General features: G+C 46.3%; 2 protein-coding genes across 3 annotated transcripts in view; one reads left to right on the top strand and one right to left on the bottom strand.

The window, feature by feature from the left end:
* The window catches only part of STMN3 (stathmin 3), a 38285-nt gene extending 35853 nt beyond the window's left edge, over positions 1-2432 (bottom strand). Inside the window, exon 1 of the mRNA XM_087928863.1 lies at positions 2276-2432. Within this exon, the coding sequence (XP_087784989.1) occupies positions 2276-2294 (19 nt within the window). The 5' untranslated portion in view covers positions 2295-2432. The remainder of the gene's footprint in view (positions 1-2275) is intronic.
* Positions 2433-10596: 8164 nt separating this feature from the next.
* RTEL1 (regulator of telomere elongation helicase 1) overlaps positions 10597-21248 on the top strand; it is a 135917-nt gene continuing 125265 nt past the window's right edge. For both annotated transcript variants that reach the window (XM_087928839.1, XM_087928840.1), the window contains exons 1-3: positions 10597-10680; positions 13558-13689; positions 20197-20395. In XM_087928839.1, the coding sequence (XP_087784965.1) occupies positions 13588-13689; positions 20197-20395 (301 nt within the window). In that variant the 5' untranslated portion in view covers positions 10597-10680; positions 13558-13587. The remainder of the gene's footprint in view (positions 10681-13557; positions 13690-20196; positions 20396-21248) is intronic.

Here is a 21248-nt window from a genome sequence, read left to right on the forward strand (position 1 = left end):
TCTCCCTACTCTCTCTCTCTCCTTCTCTCCCTCTCTCTCCTCTCTCTCTCCCTACTCTCTTTCCCCCTCTCCCTCCTCTCTTTCTCCTTCTCTCCCTCTCCCTCCCTCTTTCTCCTCCTCCTCTCTCCTCTCCCTACTCTCTCTCTCCTTTTCTCTCTCTCCCTCCCTCTCCTCCTTCTCTCTCTCTCCCTCCTCTCTCCTCCTCTCTCTCTCTCTCCTCTCCCTCCCTCTCTCCTCTCCTCTCCCTTTCTCCTCCCTCCTCTCTCCCTCCCCTCTCTCCCTCTCTCCTCCTTTCTCTCCCTCTCCCTCTCCCTCTCTCTCTCCTCCTCTCTCCCTCTCCTCCCTTCTCTCCTCTCTCTCTCTCTCCCTACTCTCTCTCTCCTTCTCTCTCTCTCTCTCTTCCTACTCTCTCCCCTTCTCCCTCCTCTCTTTCTCCTCTCTCCCTCTCCCTCCCTCTTTCTCCCTCCTCTCTCTCTCCTCTCCCTCCTCTCTCTCCTTTTCTCTCTCTCCTCCTCTCTCTCCCTCCCTCTCCCTCCTCTCTCTCTCCTTCTCTCTCTCTCCCTCCTCTCTCTCTCCCTCTCCCCGCCCCCCCTCTCTCCACCTCTGCCTGTCTGCTCCAGCCAGCTGCAAGGAAACCTGGGGTTTCTCCCCGGCATCGGGTGGGCAGCTCCTTTTCAAAGGCACCTCCTGGTTCCAGCTGCCTCTGAGCACCCTTAAGCATCCCTCTGCCTGGGCATTTGAGCTCACCAGTACACACCCCACAGCATCTTCCTGCCAGCCCGTTTGTGCATTTGTGCACATTTGCACGTTGCCTTCCCTTCTCTCTGACCATGCCTAGCAGCTGGCTCCCAATAATCTTTCTGGGGTGTTCTCTCTCCCTCTCTCTCTCTCTCTATTTCTCTCTCTCTCTTCCTTCCTTCCTTCCTTCCTTCCTTCCTTCCTTCCTTCCTTCCTTCCTTCCTTCCTTCCTTCCTTCCTCCCTTCTCCGTCTTCTTTTTTAGACGAGAACAAATGATGGAAGGTGATTCGTGCTTCCCATTTCTAAAACTCCCAGAAACAGAAACATAGAAAATCGACGGCAGGAAAAAAAAAAAAAAGAAGAAACTAGCGGCACATTAAGTCTGCCCTTTCGGGGTCCCCCACCCCCCATTTTTGGGGGTCGGATGACGGACATGCGTTTGTCCCAAGCATATTTTAAAGGAGACCCCCTTTTTTTTTTTCCAGCACGGCAACAGCTCTTTAAAAAAAATACACACCTTTGCAAACCGTCTATCGCGGTCCGATTGTATCCACACACCACCCTTTCATCTGCTTAAAAATAAAATAAAAATAAAATAAAGATGGAAGGCGTCCCCCCCTCCCCCCCAAGGCGTATTTAGGATGGGAAAGCTGGCGCATACCTCGAAATCCCTAAGAACAGGACCCCGCCTGTCTCTCTGCCCCCTTTCCCACCCCCATCCAGGCCTCCTTCCCCTGGGAAGGCGAACCAGGTGCAGCTCTGCGGTGGTACCACACAGCCCCTGCGGGAAAAGGCTGTCCGGACGCGAGCGTTGGCTCTCGTTCAGCGCCAAGGAGGGACCACTCCCTCCAAAGCAAGCTTGCGGCTAGCTCTCCAACCTCTGATACGGCTAACCCAAATACCTACTCTTTTCCTAAATGAAAAAAAAATAAAATTAAAACATTTAAAAAAACAACAACTTCCAATGGGGTACAGAGAAACCTCTCGCCATCGTGCAACGGTGGCAGGCAAATTCTACCTTATCGTCAGCCCATCCACGCAACCTGGAAACCACCCCCACACCCACCCCATAGCAAAATAATATTTATATATATATATATATATATATATATAATATTTATAATATTATATATATATATTTATAAGCTGGGCTTTATGGCTATGCCAGAGCAGAAAACTCTATCCCACCCACCCACAACCCCATATATATATATATATATAAAAGACTACCAACGACGCTGGGCTTTATGGCTAGAGCTTTGCCAGGAAGAAAATCCTCTATCCCACCCACCCACAACCCCAGGCTATATATATATATATATATATAAAAGACTACCGACGACGCTGGGCTTTATGGCTAGAGCTTTGCCAGGGCAGAAAATCCCTCTATCCCACCCACCCAAAACCCCAGGCTTGGAAAGGCGAAGGGCGCATTGCCTTAAATCTTGCAAATAAGAGTGCCCTGGAAGGAGAGAGAGAGAGAGAGATGGAAAGAGGGGGGAAAAAAAAGGGAAAACATCCCTGGTTTTACGGTACCTGAAACGGTGCTGGCCATGGTGGGGATGGTGAGATGAGCGGTGGAAGGACGGCTGCAGAACGCAGAGGAGGAGGAAGAGGAGGAGGAGGAGGAGAAGGCGAGGGCTGCCTTGTGCTTGCCGGAGTACTGCAATGCTGTGGAAGGAAGGAGAGCTGTGACTCAGCTGGAGGGGGGCTGTGGCTCTCCGAGAAGGGAGGGGACGCCTTTGCAAAGGGGAGGGAGGGAGGGAGGGAGGGGAAGGAGGCTAAAAGGAAAAGAAAGGAAGAAAAGACACCAAGAGTGGCCGCTTTGGAAGACCCAGCTGGCTTTGGAGGAGACAAACCTTTCCAGTTACTGGTGGGAGATGTTAGGGGTTTGGGATAAATGGGGGCCAGAAGAAGAATAGACACACCCAAATCTGGGAGATTCCCCCCCAATGCAGCCCTTCTCTTGTTCCCGCACCCAGATGAGAGAGGGACCAGCTACCGGTCGGGTGTTCTTTGTAGCTAAAACGGAAGAATGGTGGCAGGAATTGGGTCTGTCTAGTTTAATGAAAAGAAGGACATGCGGAGACAGGATGGCCGTCTTTCAATATCTCAGGGGCTGCCCCAAAGAAGAGGGAGTCAAGCTATTCTCCAAAGCCCCTGAAGGCAGGACAAGAAGCAATGGGTGGAAACCAACGAAGGAGAAAAACAACCTTAGAACTAGGGAGAAATTTCCTGATAGGATCTGTGGAACTGCTTGCCACCAGAAGCTGTAAATGCTCCAACACTGGAGGTTTTTAAAGAAGAGATTGGAAAGCCATTTGTCTGGAATAGGGTCTCCTGGTTAAGGGGAGGGGGAGGGTGGTCTAGAAGATCTCCATGATCCCTTCCAACTCTGTTATTCGGTGGAACGGTTGAATTAATGAGAACGGCTGAATGAGTGAGAAGAATTAATCGGTGGAATGACTTGTCTCCAGAAGTTAGGGGTGATTCCACCACTGGAGGTTTTTAAGAAGAGAGGGGACACAGCCATCTGTCTGAAATGATATATCGGTGCTTGAGCAGAGGGTTGGACTGGAAGACCTCCAAGGTCCCGTCCAACTCTTGATATTCTCTGTTATTCTTCATCTTATCGGGGAGCTGGAAACCACATGAAGAAAAAAGGGCAGGAGGGAATGACTTCCACCCCACCCACCCAAAAAAAAAATCTCCCAAAAGATTTTGCGGAAGGCCTTGGGAGGCAGAAGGAGAATTGGGTTAAACGTGGCCAGGAAATTGCCAGCTGTTGGGTCCTCTTGGCTGAGGTTGGCATCGATTTAGCTCATGTTTTTTTAGGTTTTTGCAGCTGGATTTGTCCCCTTTAGGTTCCTGTGACAGGAATCATCTAGAGGATTCTCACTCTTAATTTGAATCCGAGCCTGGGGCTAGACTGCAAACTGGGAGACAAACACAGGCATTTGTTGACCAGTCGCTAAATCATGTCTGGTTCTTTGCAATCCTATGGATGACAACATGCCAGCTCCCTCACCCTTCCTCTGCCTCCTGGAGTTCGCCCCAATTCATTTTCGTTGTGTCAATGACACTATCTAAATATCTCACCCTCTGCTGTCCTCTTCCCCTTTCGCCTTCCGTCTTCTCCAACTTCAGGGTCTCTTATTTTTTATTTATTTAGTTGGTCAAGCATGTACGAGAAAACAAGTATAAGTATGAATGTAACATATAAACAGGTAAGTATAAACAGGTATAAGTATATACTTGATAAATGAGCACGAATACATGGGGACAATAGGACAGAGACGGTAGGCACAATGGTGCACTTATGCGCGCGCCCCTTACAGACCTTTTAGGTCCATGGTAGACAGTTTAAGGTTAAAGTTTTGGGGTTTTTTTGAGGATGTAACAACAGAGTCAGGTGGTGAGTTCCAGGCATTGACCACTCTGTGGCTGAAGTCGTATTTTCTGCAATCGAGTTTGGAGTGGTTTACACTGAGTTTGTATCTGTTGTGTGCTCTTGGTGTTGTTACGGTTGAAGCTGAAAGTAGTCATTGCCGGGTAGGATATTGTAGCGGATAATTTGGGGTACTACGCTTAAGTCCAACTGTAGGCGGTGTAGTTCAAGGTTGTCCAAGCTCAAAATTTCAAGCCTGGTGGTGTAGGGTATTCAGTTGAGAGCAGAGGAGCGTAGGACTCTTCTCGTGAAATACTTCTGGACTCGCTCGATTGTATTGATGTCCCTTATACAGTGTGGATTCCAGGCAGACGAGCTGCATTCGAGAATTGAAGAGAATTGAGAATCTCTTCTTAGTTTTGGCTAAAGTATTCAAGCTTCAGGCTTCAGGATCTGTCCTTCTGAAGGACAGGCAGGGTGGATTTTTTTAAATCTTGAATTGGGAGCTGCCAAGAGTGGGCTGAAAGTTGGGCAGCTATATAAAAATCTGAAATAAATTAAAATGGCCATTTAAACAACATTCAGTTCCCTTCTCTCTCTCTCTCTCTCTCTCTCTCTCTCTCTCTCTCTCTCTCTTTTCGTCTCCCCCCCCTTGCTTGTTTGAGCCTTTAAAAATAAAGTCTTTTTAAAGGGCTCCTATAAAACCCGTGCGTTTTTATTTCTATTTTATTGATCCGCAGTTTTGCTGAGCCTTCCGATCCTTCTTTTCACCGTCTCCTAAATCTCTAGTCAATTTTTAAAAATTCAGATCATTTTGCAAATCATCCCACTAAACGTAGTACAGATCAGAGGTGGTATTCAGAAAGTTCTGGCCGGTTCTGGAGAACCGGAAGCGGATATTTTGAGTAGTTCGGAGAACCGGCCAATCCCGCCTCTGTCTGGCCCCGCCCACATCTCTTCTCCGCCTCCCATTGAGTCCCAGCTGATTGGCTGGGTCTCCTTTGGTTGCCCTGAACAGGAGAACGGAGCTGGAAAGCAGGTTAGTGGGGTGGGGAGGGAATGGGGATTTTGCAGTAACATTCCCCTGCCACGCCCACCAAGCCACAGAACCAGTAGTAACAAAATTTGAATCCCACCACTGGTACAGGTAGTCCTCGACTTACAACAGTTCATGTAGTGACTATTCAAAGTTACGTCACTGGAAAAAAAGTGACGAATGACCATTTTTCACATGACCCTTGCGGCATCCCCATTGGTCACATGATCAACATTCAGATAGTTAGCAACCTACTCGTAGTTATGACGGTTGCAGTGTCCCAGGATCACCTGATCCCCTTTTGTGACCTTCCGACAAGCAAAGTCAACGGGGAAGTCAGATTCCCTGAGCAACTATGTTAGTAACTTAACAACTGCAGTGCTTCACTTAACGACCATGGCAAGAAAATGGGGCAAAATTCGCTTAAGAAATGTCTCGTTTACCAACATACATTTTGGGCTCAGTTGCGGTCATTAGGCGAGAACTACCTGCACCTTTATTTAAAAAAACAAAACCCCCAACCCTACAGTTGCTAGGCCTGTAATCATTTGGGGGCTGCTCAGGTTTTATGTAACGCCTTTGCAGCGATTCAAGGACTTTCGATGCACGTTCTCCCTTACCTTTACAACAACCCTGTGAGGAAGGCCCTCCACTATTGCAGATGATCATTGGGGTAGCATTGGTAGCAATGCCTAACATCATTTTGGTCCCATTTACCACAGACAGGATCTGAACTGGGACTTTCTCACAATGTGATTCATACTCTACCCGTGACTAACATGATCGTTTCAAAAACTAATCCAAGCTTAAGATGGCCCTTTTAATTTATTTATTTTTTAAATGCACCCAGGCTCTTGATACATTATTGGAGATTCCGGAAGAACTGCATACTGGAAACTGCCATCTCAGCCTCCAAGTGATGGTGCAGTTGACATAACTGAATTCCATCATCCAGTTCATTTTGGGTGAGAAGAAGACGGGAAGAGTCATCATCCGTGCTAGAAGGGAATGGGGTTTGTGGAGAGGGGGGGGAGGAGGAAGAGGGGGAGGAAGAGGAAGAGGAAGGAGGAGAAGGAGAAGAAAGGAGGAGGAGGAGGAGGAGGAGGAGGAAGAGGAAGAAGAAGAAGAAGAAGAAGAAGAAGAAGAAGAAGAAGAAGAAGAAGAAGAAGAAGAAGAAGAAGAAGAAGAAGAAGAAGAAGAAGAAGAAGAAGAAGAAGAAGAAGACGACCTGGGTGCTCTCTGAGCTTGGTTGTTTTTTCACAGACATTTCATTACCCAACTAGGTAACATCATCAGGGCTAATATCGTAAGGAGTGCTGTTTAAACTGACAGCAAACAGCACTCCATATTAGCATTGATGATGTTACCTAGTTGGGTAATGAAACATCTGCAAGAAAACAACCAAGCTTAGAGAGCACCAAGGACCCCATAGTCCTCCCCCTCTTCTCCATACACACCACTCCCTTCTAGCACTGATGATGTTACCTAATTGGGTAATGAAATGTCTGCAAGAAAACAACCAAGCTCAGAGAGCACCAAAGACCCGAACAGTTTTCTTCTTCTTCTTCTTCTTCTTCTTCTTCTTCTTCTTCTTCTTCTTCTTCTTCTTCTTCTTCTTCTTCTTCTTCTTCTTCTTCTTCTTCTTCTTCTTCTTCTTCTTCTTCTTCTTCTTCTTCCTCTTCCTCTTCCTCTTCTTCCTCTTCCTCCTCCTCCTCCTCCTCCTCCTCCTCCTCTCCCTTCTAGCACTGACGTTAATAGCAAACAGCACTCCCTGTTTCTCCAACAATATGGCCTCCCCCAATAGGAAGTCCCAGCATGTTTTATAGGCATGAAATGAAATTAAGCCCCTCCCCCCAAATTAAGGCCTATATTAAAACATGTGAAATGGGGGTGGTGGTGGGGAGGGGGGCTTGCCATTAGGAAGTACTTTTGTTGTACACCCGGATATGGTGCTGCCTGCGTTGACCCTGATACGAAGTGACCCACCAACGCCGCGGTCAACATCCAAGCCGTCGCTCCCCGCCTGCCCAAAGATGCAGGGGGAGGGAAATTAAGTCACCCCCGAAAAGACAGCCTAGCCATTTTTTCGGGGCTCAAAAAAAAAAAAAAAAGACCCGGCCTTATTATATGAGAAACACGGTAGCATTGATGACGTTACCTAGTTGGGTAATGAAACGTCTGCAAGAAAGCAAGCAAGCCGAGGACCCCTCATTTCAACCCTCAGCTACAGGTGTTCTCCTTTATTAAGAAGGAGGTGTGCTTAATCCGTGGTCTTTGGGGTAGATCAGAGGCTTCCAATCTTGGCAACTTTAAGTCACGGCTGAGCGCAGAATTCTGGGACTCGAAGTCCACCAGTCTTCAAGTTGCCAAGGTTGGACACTCTGGTTTAGATGGAGCCGCACCCTGTACAGGTAATCCTCAACTTACAACCACAGTCGAGACTGGTATTTCTGTTGTTAAGCAAGGTGGGTTGTTCAGCGAGTCACTCCCCGTTTTACCATATTTTTTTTGTTTTGCTGCACGGTGGTTAAGCGGATCACCGTTGTTAAATGAACCAAGCCGTTGTGAGTTGAATCCTGCTTCTCCCTTGTCGGAAGGCAGGTGGGAAGGTCTTAAAAGTGGATCACGGGGCCCACGGCTCTGCAACCTTTATAAATACGTGCTGATTAACCCATTTTCCTGGGGACCAGAACTGAAGCTAAGGGACCAAACGCCACGTTCTGCAAAAGCCCCGTGGCTGGCCGAGGCCCCCTTGCCCAGCAGCTTCAAGGGGTGGAGTGGCTTTATTGATAAGGCTTTCACCCTGATCAGCCTTCCCACGGGGGAAAAGGCTCTCAGAAACCCAATCGATGATGGGAAAAATGCTATTTGCAGCTTTCTAATTCGGAAAAAAAAAATTTAAAAGAAAGGAAGGAAAAACGCATGGTAAGGGACATTTTTAAAAAAAAGCAAATTGCCATTCTGATATCAACTCTTAACTGGCCTCGGTTCCAAAAAAAAAAAAAAAAAATGTCTGGTTATTCAGCAAGACCAATGGCTTGACCTTAACTTTCCTGCTGACTTCTCCAGCCTAATTAAATGGCGGCTCCCGCTTAATGACAGCTGAAGGATAGACATGAGGTAGCCTTTCTACTTCTAGATCCTCCCAACGCCTCAGGAGGCCCAATTATCTCCTTTGGCAGCCTGGCAAGGTCCCCTCTTATTCTAGCCTTGCTGTTTTGTATGTTTTGCTCATCTGATATCTCACTGACCTTAGGGGAAAACAAAAGAGGGCGGGGAAGGGAAACTGCTTGGATGGGGCACCACCAGGGAACCCTTAAGGCTGCAGGTATGACCGAGAAGCTGAAAGGCCATCTCGGAAAGCTGTGGCAAAATCCTTCTGGGTTGCTGTCAAGCCAACCGCACCACAGTTTTGGGAACGAAGCTGGACTTAGGGTCCCGTTATCAGTTTCTTTTGTTCTCTTGATCTCCGTTTGGAGAATTCAACGCTTGCGTTTGGCCCATTGACAATTCTCCATTCTATTCGTTTTTAAAGGGTCATTGAGGCTGCTTGGGAGGTTTACCTGTGTCCCCACGGTCACATGAGTGTTGCTTCTAGTTCCTATAGTTTGCTTTTTTATTCTGGAAATCCAACTACTCCCAACACCATTCCAAGGGGATTCCTCCCAAATTGCATAGCTAAAAGTCTGCAGAGATTCTCAGTCATCCAGGCCATGGTTGTCCCAAAGATTTTCAGGAGGTAACTGTGTTTTCTTGTTTTTTTCTTTTCTTTTGAAGACTGCAAGGAATATAAATCCTTCCATCCCACATTTATCCTGTCAGAGCTGAAGAAGCTTCTTGGATGAGAAGCGAAATGTCTTCAAAAGAAAAGGAAAAAACAAGAAAGTCCAATTGCCTCCTGAAAAATCACCTTTGGGAAAATCTGGATGACTGAGAATCTCTAGACTTAGCTATATAGCTGATTTGGATGCATGCAATGCTTAACCATGTTGAATAATGAGCAACAACTACCCAAGTTCTCACATCACACTAAGACAAAACCAAACAATGATAGATTAGCACTAGGGGTGAATCAAGTCATTAGTTTGAATGATGTTGAATAATGATTTGAGCCGCAAGAAAACCTTCGGAGTTTGAGCTGGCAGATGGGCCTTGAGCAAAACCACAGCAGGCCTCATGGATGGCATGAAGATAATCAGCAGTAATATTAAATAAACTCCTTGAAGTTTAGCTTAATTCCTGGGGACTTCTTGGAAAGCATCCATGTGGTTTCCTTAGTAACACTGCGGATGAAATCCCCCACCCCCTCTTCTGGAACGGTTTTTTACTTCTCTGGATCTCCTGATGGCCTCCCATCCACTCTGACCTGGCTTGCCATTTGAAAATCAGTCAAGGTGAGCTTGGTTTTGAATAGAAGGAATATCTATCTATCTATCTATCTATCTATCTATCTATCTATCTATCTATCTATCTATATCTATCTATCTATCGAATGGTTACTTAGAATGGTTACTAAAAGAATAGTTGTAAGTCAAGGACTACCTATGTGTGTGTAGATAGATAGATAGATAGATAGATAGATAGATAGATAAACAGACAGACAGACAGACAGATATACAGGTAGTCCTTGACTTACAACTATTCTTTTAGTAACCATTCTAAATTGCAACAGCACTGAAAAAAGTGACTTATGACCATTTTCCAAACTTATGATGGTTATGACCTTCCCATGGTCACATAATCAACATTTAGGCGCTTGGCTTGGTTCATAGTTATGACAGTTGCAATGTCCCACGGTCAGTGTTCTGACAAGCAAAGCCAATGGGAAAGTCAGACTCACTTAACAATCACATTACTAACTTAATTGCAATGATTCGCTTAACAACTGTTGCGAGACAGGTTGTAAAATGGGGCAAAACACTTAACAACCGTTTGACTTAGCAATGGAAATTTGGGGCTCAATTATGGTCCTACGTCGTGGAGTGGAGGACTAACTATATATCAATCCCAGCATTCCCGCTGGGACGCCTTCCAGGCTTTGAGGACTACAACTCCCATCACTTCCAAGTTGGAAAGACCGGAGACCCCGGGGCGGGGGGGGGCTTGATTCCTGATTTGCCTCTTGCTCAGACTGACTTAGCCCAGCGCCTCGGACTACAAACTCCGCCAACCTAGCCTAGGCTTAATTTCCTGACTAGCAACCATGGGGTTTGTAGTCCCAACGCTTGGGCTGGCGAGAAGCGCTTTTCAGCCCATCGGGGAGAGAAAAGATGGCTTCACCATGGAAACGGGAGCGGGGGAGAAGGAGAGAGTGTTTCCCGGCAACGAGAATGCCTCGCGAGAGTTTGCCGTCTCCCCCCATTCTCTCTTCCCCGCCTCCTCCTCCTCCTCCTCCTCAAGCTGTGCGCGCGTGCGCGCGCGCGGGCCGCCCAACCAATGAGACGCTCAGGGCTCGGCCACGTGACCCAGCGCGCGGGGTCTGCGAACCGGGGCGCTTGGAGGAAAGAGGTGCGGGAGGTGAGATTGTCGGGGGCCGCGCGGGTTGAGCTTCTCTTTGGGCAGCCTGGGCGCTTTTCCCCCGCACCTGAGTTTAGAGCGGCGGTCGGAGGCCGATATCTCCGAGCCCCGTCCTGCCGGAAAGGGGATATCTTTTTTTTTCCCCCTAGTGTGGAGGAGGGGAGAAGAGGGATTGACGCCTGGAGTCCTTGCGGCTCTCTGAGCTTGGTGGGTTTCTTGCAGACGTTTTATTACCCAACTAAGTAGCATCATCAGGGTTAGACAGGGAGTGGGTTGGATGAGGGAAGGAGGAGGAAGACTGGGGGTCCTCGATGCTCTCTGAGCTTGGTGGGTTTCTTGCAGACGTTTTATTACCCAACTAAGTAGCATCATCAGGGTTAGACAGGGAGTGGGTTGGATGAGAGAAGGGGGGATGGAAGGAGGAGGAAGACTGGGGGGTCCTCGATGCTCTGAGCTTGGTGGGTTTCTTGCAGACGTTTTATTACCCAACTAAGTAGCATCATCAGGGTTAGACAGGGAGTGGGTTGGATGAGGGAAGGAGGAGGAAGACTGGGGGGTCCTCGATGCTCTCTGAGCTTGGTGGGTTTCTTGCAGACGTTTTATTACCCAACTAAGTAGCATCATCAGGGTTAGACAGGGAGTGGGTTGGATGAGAGGAAGGCGGTAGCATCATCAGGAAGGAGGAGGAGGAAGACTGCAGGAGTGGGTTGGATGAGGAAGGAGGAGGAAGTGGGGTCCTCGATGCTCTCTGAGCTTGGTGGGTTTCTTGCAGACGTTTTATTACCCAACTAAGTAGCATCATCAGGGTTAGACAGGGAGTGGGTTGGATGAGGGAAGGAGGAGGAAGACTGGGGTCCTCGGTGCTCTCTGAGCTTGGTGGTTTTCTTGCAGACGTTTTATTACCCAACTAGGTAGCATCATCAGGGTTAGACAGGGAGTGGGTTGGATGAGAGAAGCGGAGATGGAAGGAGGAGGAAGACTGTGGGGTCCTTGATGCTCTCTCAGCTTGGTGGGTTTTTTTGCAGACATTTTATTACCCAACTAGGTAGCATCATCAGGGCTAGAAGGGATTTGCCGAACGGAGGAGAAAGAGGACTGTGGGGCCCTTGATGCTTTCTGAGCTTGGTGGTTTTCTTGGTGACATTTCATTACCCAACTGGGGCAACATGTTCAGCGTCATCAAGAGAGCATCAATGACCCCACAGTTGCACTTTGAGCTACAAATATTCTATCTGTAATGACAGTCAATGAGCCCATTTCACAAGGGGGAAGCCACAGTGGAGACTTGTTAATAGACATTTTATATCCACATGGTTTTTTTTTTAAAAAAGACCCCATACCATGTCCTCCTGAATATCTAATGGGGGGTAGTCATAGAGGGCAAAAGAAGAAAATAAGTAAGTAAAACGAATACCCTGTAGACCTTCACAAGTGGTTTGCTCCCATCTGTTCCTAAATGGGAAAGTGTGCTTCTTGAGTTGTACAAAAGAAGGTGAAAATAAGTTCACACATCAGGCAGTAGCAATAGCACTTAGACTTAAATGCCACTTTACAGTGCTGTACGGTTTTACAGAATCAGCAAGTTGCTTCCAACAGTCTGGGTCCTCAGATTGTTACAGATGACAACATTTTTCAAACTAAGCTTTCCCTCTGTTTAATGGTTCTTCTTTAAACTTGTATCCCAATTTTATCAAGGAGCTGAAGATGGTTTACATAAATATCTCCCTTTATTTGTGCAAATAATAGTCTTACGGAGTAGGTTGAGTTGGGAGAATCATTGGCTCAAAATGAACCCAAGAGACTCTGTGATTAAGGGTGGATTTCAACAGGTTCTCTCTTGTCTTAATCCAACACATGAACGACACTCCTACATTGATTAGAATACCTAAATTGATTTAATCAAATTGATATGGCTGGCCATCTCACACCAAGGGATTCTGGGCAGCATACAACTATTAAACCAACCATCATAATTGAATGTAAAAACTAAGGCAATGAAATGATCAACATAATTAAAACCAAGATTGGGAGAGAATTCATTAAGGTTTCATAAATAGTTATGATTTGGCTGTAATCCACAAATCAAAACAAATATAAAATTACTCTTAAAGCATTCATCATTTATTTAAAGGTAATAAATCCTGTTTATAGCTAAATAATACACATTGTCATAAAGCTTTATCATTGACTTCTAATCACCTATTAACTGACTGTGGTCCAATACTGAAAAAATATTTTTGTGTTGCTAGCTGCTGACCTTTTTGCATTAACAAGGGGAAAAGATCTGGCTTTTTTTTTTTTTACTGATTTGCCCACTCAGTATAATTGGGGTTGTAATTACTTGTTCTTTCTTTAATATTCTAAACCCATTTAAAAGTAGAATTTGCGGTGATCTTTGTAGAGAACTAGAAATATGTAGCTCATCATGACTGAAGGGGTCAAATCCAGGTGTGTTTCTTAAAAACGCTTGAGATTTTAAAGGAATTTTTATGGTGAGATGGGTGGTCAACAAATTTAATAAATAAAATTTAAAAAGGAACTCTCATTGCTGAAGTGTTGCTGTTGTTAGTTGCAAAGTCGTGTCTGACCCACCGTGACCCCATGGACAACATTCCTCCAGGCCTTCCTGTCATCTACCATCCTCCAGAGCCCGTTTAAACTCACGCTGACTGCTTCAGGGACTCCACCCAGCCACCTCATTCTCTGTCCTCCCGTTCTTCTTTTGCCCTCAATCATTCCCAACGTTAGGCTCTTCTTCACTGAGTCCTTCCTTCTCATTAGGTGGCCAAAGTATTTGAATGGCTGAAGTAGAATTAGGGAAATTGTGAACTGTCTTGTTGATATTTAATACTAATGGAACAATATTCTTGATTTTAGGTTTTGTGATCCTGAGATGCCAGATGAAATATGCCCGAAATAAAATTAAGTGGCATTACTATTGACTTCCCATTTCCACCCTACGAATGTCAGGAGGCATATATGTCCAAAGTGCTTGAGTGCCTACAAAAGGTAAGCATTTGATGAAATACTAAGTAAAGCGTATTTCATCCTACATGTGTGTCAAATGAAAGAAACTTTGAAACATGCACCACACATCATTACATGGACTGCCTTTGAAGCTTCAAGTGATCAAAATATCTCTGTTTTAGCAATGTTGTGTCTATACCAGGGGTATAAAACTCAATTTCACTGAGGGCCGCATCAGGATTGTGTTTGACCTCAGGGAGCCAGGGTGGGTGTGACCAGCTCGATGTCACTTGTGTCGGGGTTGCCTGTGGTCTGAGTGCTCTGGCAGCCAAAATGGGGTCCTGAGCCTCATTTTGGGCTGTAATGGCCTCCTGCAACCCTCTGCCAGTGGCCCTCCCGAGCTCCGTTTTTGCTGACAGGGGCATCGCAGTCTGGTCCTTCACTATTTCCAGGGCAACCCTGCAAGCCAGGTCTAAGCACTCCGGGGCCTTGAAATTTGACACCCCTGATCTATGATAACTGCATGGATTTGCTTAAGGTCCAATTCAAAATGCTGCCATTGCCATCTGGAGCCTTACAGCCTCCAGGTACTAGAACAGGACACCAGCAGCATCACTTAGAACAGTGGTCCCCAACCTTTTTGTGCCACGGCCCCGTACTGGCATCACACAATGATCTGCGGACCGGTACCAACATCAGTGCGCATGACAAGGCAAGGCGAGCCGAGTGACCGGCCAGCCAGCCGTCCCCCGCTTCTCCCCGCCACCTTCAGCTCCTCCTTTGTACCTTTGTCGATGGGCGCTACGGTTTCGGGACCGTCGCTCGGCTCGCCTTGCCTTGGGTGCTGAAAGAATCCTCGCGCCTTAGTTTCGTTCAAAGCCCCCTTCGATGAAACTAAGGCGCGAGGATTCCTTCAGGACCGAAACACCACTTTCCATCTGGAAAAGCTCACCCGGAAGCACTTTCTCGTCAAACAAGATGGCGGTGCCCAGCAAACCAGCGGCCCGGTAGGAAATGTTCCACGGACCGGTACCGGTCTGCGGCCCGGTGGTTGGGGACCCCTGACTTAGAATACCAGGAGCAGAGAGGCACAGAGGAGTATCAGTAAAGGAGAACGTTGGAAATGAGGGCTCCTTGGTGCTCTCTGGACTTGCCTGCTTCCTTGCAGACGTTTTATCATCCAAACTAGGTAACGTCATCAGTGCTATGGCAATAAGGAGTGGGATTTGCTGTCAGTTTATATTTTAGTGTCTTGCCCTGTCAGTGTTGGTGGGGTTGATCTTGGAGGTTCTTTAGTTGGGCTGTTTGCTGGTGGTGTCTGGCAGTTTCTTGATTGGGGTATCGTTTACTTCTTCATTTGAAGTTAATCTTGGGGTTAATCTATGCTCATCTGGGGGTTGATCGCTGGAGGAAAGTCTGTCTTTTTGCTAGTTGATAGTCTCTTTTGCATAGTCTATAGATATCATTTATGACTATGTGTTTATTGATGGCTTATTTGTCAGAGTTCCAGGCTTCTAGAAATTCCCTAGAGATTTTGGACCGTGGATGGGGGGTTGGGGCACCCTAGGAGGATGATTGAGGTGCTAGGTTTTTAGTCTTTGTTTTTACGGTTTGTAGTTTTGTTATGGTGAGCTGCCCAGAGTCAGATGTTACGGGCAGCAGTACATATCTAATAAATGGATCTTGCTATCAGAGGGTAAGGATGACTTTGCATCATTCATCATGGGTGCAAAACTGCAAGGGAAAGATCCAGGTTAGTGCTAAATATGAACAAGGACAAGGTTATTTCGGTCGGTGTGCTTAGCATGACTTCGTAATATTTCATAACAGGTCTTACATAGCCGTTTGCAAAAATTACTATTCTGTGATTTAATTGATTAATTCAGAATTAATCTTCTTAAAAATAAGCTTAGAGGACTTCGTTTTGAGCGATGATATATAGAATTGCTTTGAAAGTGTTGCAGCTATAATAAATGTGATCTTCTAAACCCAGGAATAGAGTTGGCTTAGTTAACTGTATCGACGCAGACGTTTTTGGATTCTGCATATATTTTTACCCTAAGTAGAATAGGTGCACTTGGAACATACGAAACCTGCTTAGCACTTCCTGGAAAAAAGCTTTGTTTCAGCCCCTTCTCTTATCAGTGCCAGCCATGTTTACATGAGACCTGGAAATAGAGAAGTGGGTAGGTGGGTTCTCTTTTTTTGATGAAGGGGAGAAAAAAAAACCACTTAAGAAGCCCTTATGTCTATGCAATCTGTTCCTAAACTTTTAGTAAGTCAGAAAATATATTCTGTGCCTGCTTTAATAGCGCAAGGTATAATTTTATGGGAAGGCTTTGCTCGTAGACTGTTTTGTAAATGTTATTGCCCTACTCAGGAGATCTAGCATCTTTTTGAAGTCAAGGGGTCTGTCTTTCTGGCCGTCTGTCTTTCTGTCCATCCCTGCCTATCTGCCTATCTATCTATCTATTTATCTATCTATCTATCTATCTATCTATCTATCTATCTATCTATCTATCTATCTATCTATCTATCTTATCTATCCATCCATCTATATATCTATCTGTCCGTCCATCCATCCATCCATCCATCCATCCATCCCTGTTTCTGTCTGTCCGTCCATCCATCCATCCATCCATCCATCCTCTCTCCCCATCCATCCATCCATCCTCTCTCCCCATCCATCCATCCATCCCTTCTCTCTCTCCATCCATCCATCCATCCATCCACTCTCCCCATCCATCCATCCATCCATCCATCCATCCATCCATCCATCTATCTCTGTTTCTGTCTGTCCGTCCATCCATCCATCCATCCATCCTCTCTCCCCATCCATCCATCCATCCTCTCTCCCCATCCATCCATCCATCCATCCCTTCTCTCTCTCCATCCATCCATCCATCCATCCACTCTCCCCATCCATCCATCCATCCATCTATCTCTGTTTCTGTCTGTCCGTCCATCCATCCATCCATCCATCCTCTCTCCCCATCCATCCATCCATCCTCTCTCCCCATCCATCCATCCATCCATCCCTTCTCTCTCTCCATCCATCCATCCATCCCTCCTCTCTCCATCCATCCATCCATCCACCCACCCACTCTCTATAATTTCTCTCCCAGAGGGGCTATACAGTTTAATCCAAACATTAAAACCAAACAATTTAAGATTAAAATTTAAAAATGTAAAAACAACAACATAAGATTGCAAAGGGTGGAGAGATCCAAGCTGGGAAGACTAAGAATTGTTAATAGAGACTGGGGAGGGGTTCTCATGGGGCCAACCAGCCCCACGACCATGGGCTGCTGTGTCCCTCACGTAAGGCTGCACATCCAGATTTTGACCCCGTTGTGGAAGGCCAGGAGATTGGAGGCTTTCCTCCTCACTGGGAGCAAGGTGTTCCAGAAAGCAGGGGCAACCCCAGAAGAGATTTGCAGAGCGATAGTTTGGCTTTTGCTGTTGTAATACGTGATCTTACTCTTGGTAGGAGGAGGGTGCTTGACTGCCTAGGTGTCGCAGCACAAAAGCTTGTGTGACTTAAAATACCATTTATCGATTGGTTTGCTTCTTATGGTTATTGACTGAAAAAATTGGTTTCTTATTATTTCTTCCTCTCAGGCAAACAGTTAAATGTAGGTTGCATCCCATGATGGGGTAAGCAGAATACAAACTCATTTTCCCCCCCGCTGTGTTTCTCCAGGGATAAGGAGCAATCTCTTGAAGGGTACAGAGCCATTAACTCGGCCAAGGATGGGCATTTTTTTAAACAGCTAGGGGTCACATTTCTTCTTGAAAACCCATCTCCGTGGCTGCGTGGGGCACGGCCAGTCATGTCACTGGAGTGTAGGCAGGGCTGGAGGTGAGGAAAACAATTCTTTCAGGATTTTCTGAGAATAGAAGTTAAGGGGTAGAGAGCTACCTGTCATCAAACTTCCCCCATCATCATTTAAGCCTCAGAAACAAAGTCCATCCAAGTAAGAATTTAGTAGTAGAGAAGTTTTTAAAAAGATGTTGGGTAACCCTTTGTCTGAAGTGGTGTGGGGTTTCCTGCCTCGGCAGGGGGTTGGACTAGGAGACCTCCAAGGCCCCTTCCAACTCTTGTTTATTCTATTTTTCTTCTTCTTCTTCTTCTTCTTCTTCTTCTTCTTCTTCTTCTTCTTCTTCTTCTTCTTCTTCTTCTTCTTCTTCTTCTTCTTCTTCTTCTATTCTATTTTCTATTCTATTCTTATTGTACCCTATGACTGTTATTAAGTGATGTACCTGATGATTCTTGACTCTTGACAAATGTATCTTTTCTTTTTATGTACACTGAGAGCATTTGCACCAAAGATAAATTCCTTGTGTGTCCAATCACACTTGGCCAATAAAGAATTCTGTTTTGTTCTATTCTGTTCTACTCTACTCTACCCTACCTATTCTATTCTATTCTATTCTATTCTATTCTATTCTATTCTCTTCTCCTCTCCTCTCCTCTCCTCTCCTCTCCTCTATTCTATTCTATTCTATTCTATTCTATTCTATTCTATTCTATTCTATTCTATTCTATTCTATTCTATTCTACTCTACTCTACTCTACTCTACTCTACCCTACTCTGCCCTACCCTACCCTACCCTACCTATTCTATTCTATTCTATTCTATTCTATTCTATTCTATTCTATTCTACCCTACCCTACCCATTCTATTCTATTCTATTCTATTCTATTCTATTCTACCCTACCTTACCTATTCTATTCTATATTGGCACCATTGTCTTAAGTGTGCCCCCCTCCCCAATCAAGGTTGGTGTCAGTGCCCTCTGGAAAACTTTAGGAGCCATGAAATGGTTACCAAAAGATTACATGAAGACTGTTCAGGGAATCCTGGACTTACAACCATTCACTTAGCGACCGTTCAGAGTTACAGTGGCCCTGAAAAAAGTGACATGACCAGTCTTTGCAGTTACGACCATTTCAGCAATCCCCAGGGTCGGGTGATCACATTTTTGTACCCTTGGCTCTTGGCATGTGGTTCGAGTGGTGGCAGCGTTCCTGAGATCACATGATTGCCATTTGCAACCTTCCCAGCCGGTTTCCAACCACCCAAGTCAATGGGGAAAGCTGGATCCGCTTAACAACCATGTGACTAACAGCCAGGTCACTAAGAACCACGAGATTCCCATGACTGTGGTGATCTCCTTAGCAGTCATCTCAAGAAGAAGTTCATAAAATCAGGCATGACTCATTTAACAACTGCCTTGCTTAACAGTGGAAATTCTGATCCTAATTGTTTGTAGAGATTCTCAGTCATCCAAATCATGCTTGTCCCAAAGGCGCTTTTTCAGAGGGCAACTGGACTTTCTTGTTCTTTTTCTTTCGACGACATTTCACTTCTCATCTGAGAAGCTTCTTCAGCTCTGACCAGATGATGGGGAATGAAAGGACTTGTTTTCCTTGCAGACAGCTGGTCATTTGCATCCTTTTAGAGAGCCGTTGAGGCCACTTGGAGATTTGTCTATGTCCTCAGGGTCACCCGAGTTGTGCTAATGGTTCCTGTAAGTCTGCAATTTTTCTGGAAATCCATTCATTCTCCCACACCATTCCAAGGGCGTTCATCCCAAACTGCATAGTCTATAAAACTCCATAGAGGTTCTCAGTCATCCAGGCCATGGCTGCCCCAAAGGTGCTTTTTTCAGGAGGCAACTGGGCTTCCTTGGGCTTCAGCAAGACTCTACAACAGGGGTCCCCAACCACCGGTCCCCAGACCGGTAGCGGTCCGTGGAACAATTTCTACCGGGCCGCCGGTTTGCTGGGCGCCGCCATCTTGTTTTGATGAAAAAGTGCTTCCGGTGACCTTTTTTGGGTAGAAAGCGGCGTTTGGGTGCTGAAAGAATCCTCGCGCCTTAGTTTCATCGAGGGGGCGGCTTCGAATCGAAACTAAGGCGCGAGGATTCTTTCAGCACACATGGCAAGGCGAGCGAGCGACTGTCCAAGCGATGGCAAATCCCATCGACACAGGTACAAAGGAGGAGTTGAAGGTGGCGGGGAGAAGCGGGGGACGGCTGGCTGGCTGGCTGGTCACTCGGCTCACCTTGCCATGCGTGCTGATGCCGGTACCGGGCCGCGGATGATTTTGTGATGCCGGTACCGGGCCGCGGCACAAAAACGGTTGGGGACCACTGCTCTACAAGGATGCCAATGACCAGCTGTCTGCCAGGAATATAAATCCTTCCCTTCCCCACCATCCAGTCAGGACTCGAAGAAGCTTCTTGAATGAGAAGTGAAATGTCTTCAAAAGTAAAAAAACAAGAAAGTCCCGAAAAAGCATCTTTGGATCTAGTCCTAATTATGGTCGTAAATCGAGGACTGCCTGTAGATTGACAGACTCTAGAGGACTACCTTTGAATTAGGTAAGGCCAAGACAATCCGGCCTTGTCTAGGATTGCAGTCTATGATAATCGCCTTTTGTGAAGTGCGTAGAATGACTTTGTGGAAATGTCGGTCCTTCTCTGGTCCTTCAGTAAATATTTTCCCACTTTCCCCACCTTGCTTTTTCATTCTCCTTTCAGCAAGTGAATGGGATCCTGGAGAGCCCTACAGGCACTGGGAAGACATTATGCCTCCTGTGCTCGACCTTGGCATGGCGAGCGCACTTCAAGGATGCCGTTTCTGCGCAAAAGATTGCCCAGCGATTAAAAGGGGCAGAACTGTTTCCCGACCAGCCTTTGTCGTCTTGGGGCAGTGCTGTCACGGGGACCGAGGTTCCAGGTATTTCCTGTTCATTTGGCAGCCCTTGTTATATTTGCAATGAGGTTTTTGACAATAGAGCAGGTGTAAGGATCACTGTCTGGGTTCCAAGTACAGATCCATAGCAAGCAAAACTCTTGACGCGGGTAGATTCCTAAAAGGGTAGCTTCGTTGGAAGTATCATATTGGTGCATATCTGACGAAAGCCGACTCTAAAGGTTCCCATGGTTTTCACCTAGTTATAAGCAAAAGTTTTCCCACAACTCCAAACGATCAGTCACACGGTCCAATCAAAACGCTGTCTGGTGACCTCACTCCTCCTTCCACAGTCCAGGTGTGAGAGTGTCCTTGGTTCTCAAGAGAAAGTATTTTGTTTTGACTACTCAAACCCCTCCATCTCTAATCCCCTCTCCCTTTCCCTCAATTTCAGTGTGGCAACACTGAAGCTGTAATATGGCTCCGGTCAGGTCAGCTTCAGGGTTGACAATAAGAACAGAAGGGACCTTGTAAGGTCATCTAATACAACTCTCCCCGCCCCCCCAAGCAGGAGGGCCTATACCAGATGGCAGTCCAGTCTCTTCTTGAAAGCTTCCAGTGATGAAGTTCCCACAATTTATGAAGGCAAGCCGATAATAGGTTTATTAGATACAGGTAGTATCTAATATCTGATAATACAACAGCCCTGCAGAAAGTGACTTACAACCAGTCCCCATGCTTACAATCTTTGCAGTTTCCCCAGGGTCACAAGATCAAAATTTGGGGGGCTTGGCTATCGGCATGTAGTTATGACAGTCACAGCATCCCGGTGTCATGTGATCCCCATTTCTGAACCTTCCCAGTTGGCTTCCAACAAGCAAAGCGAAGGGGGGAAGTC

This window comes from Pseudonaja textilis, chromosome 3, assembly GCF_049901715.1.
Source record: "Pseudonaja textilis isolate UNSWEBS1 chromosome 3, rPseTex1.2, whole genome shotgun sequence".
Lineage (NCBI taxonomy): Eukaryota > Metazoa > Chordata > Lepidosauria > Squamata > Elapidae > Pseudonaja > Pseudonaja textilis.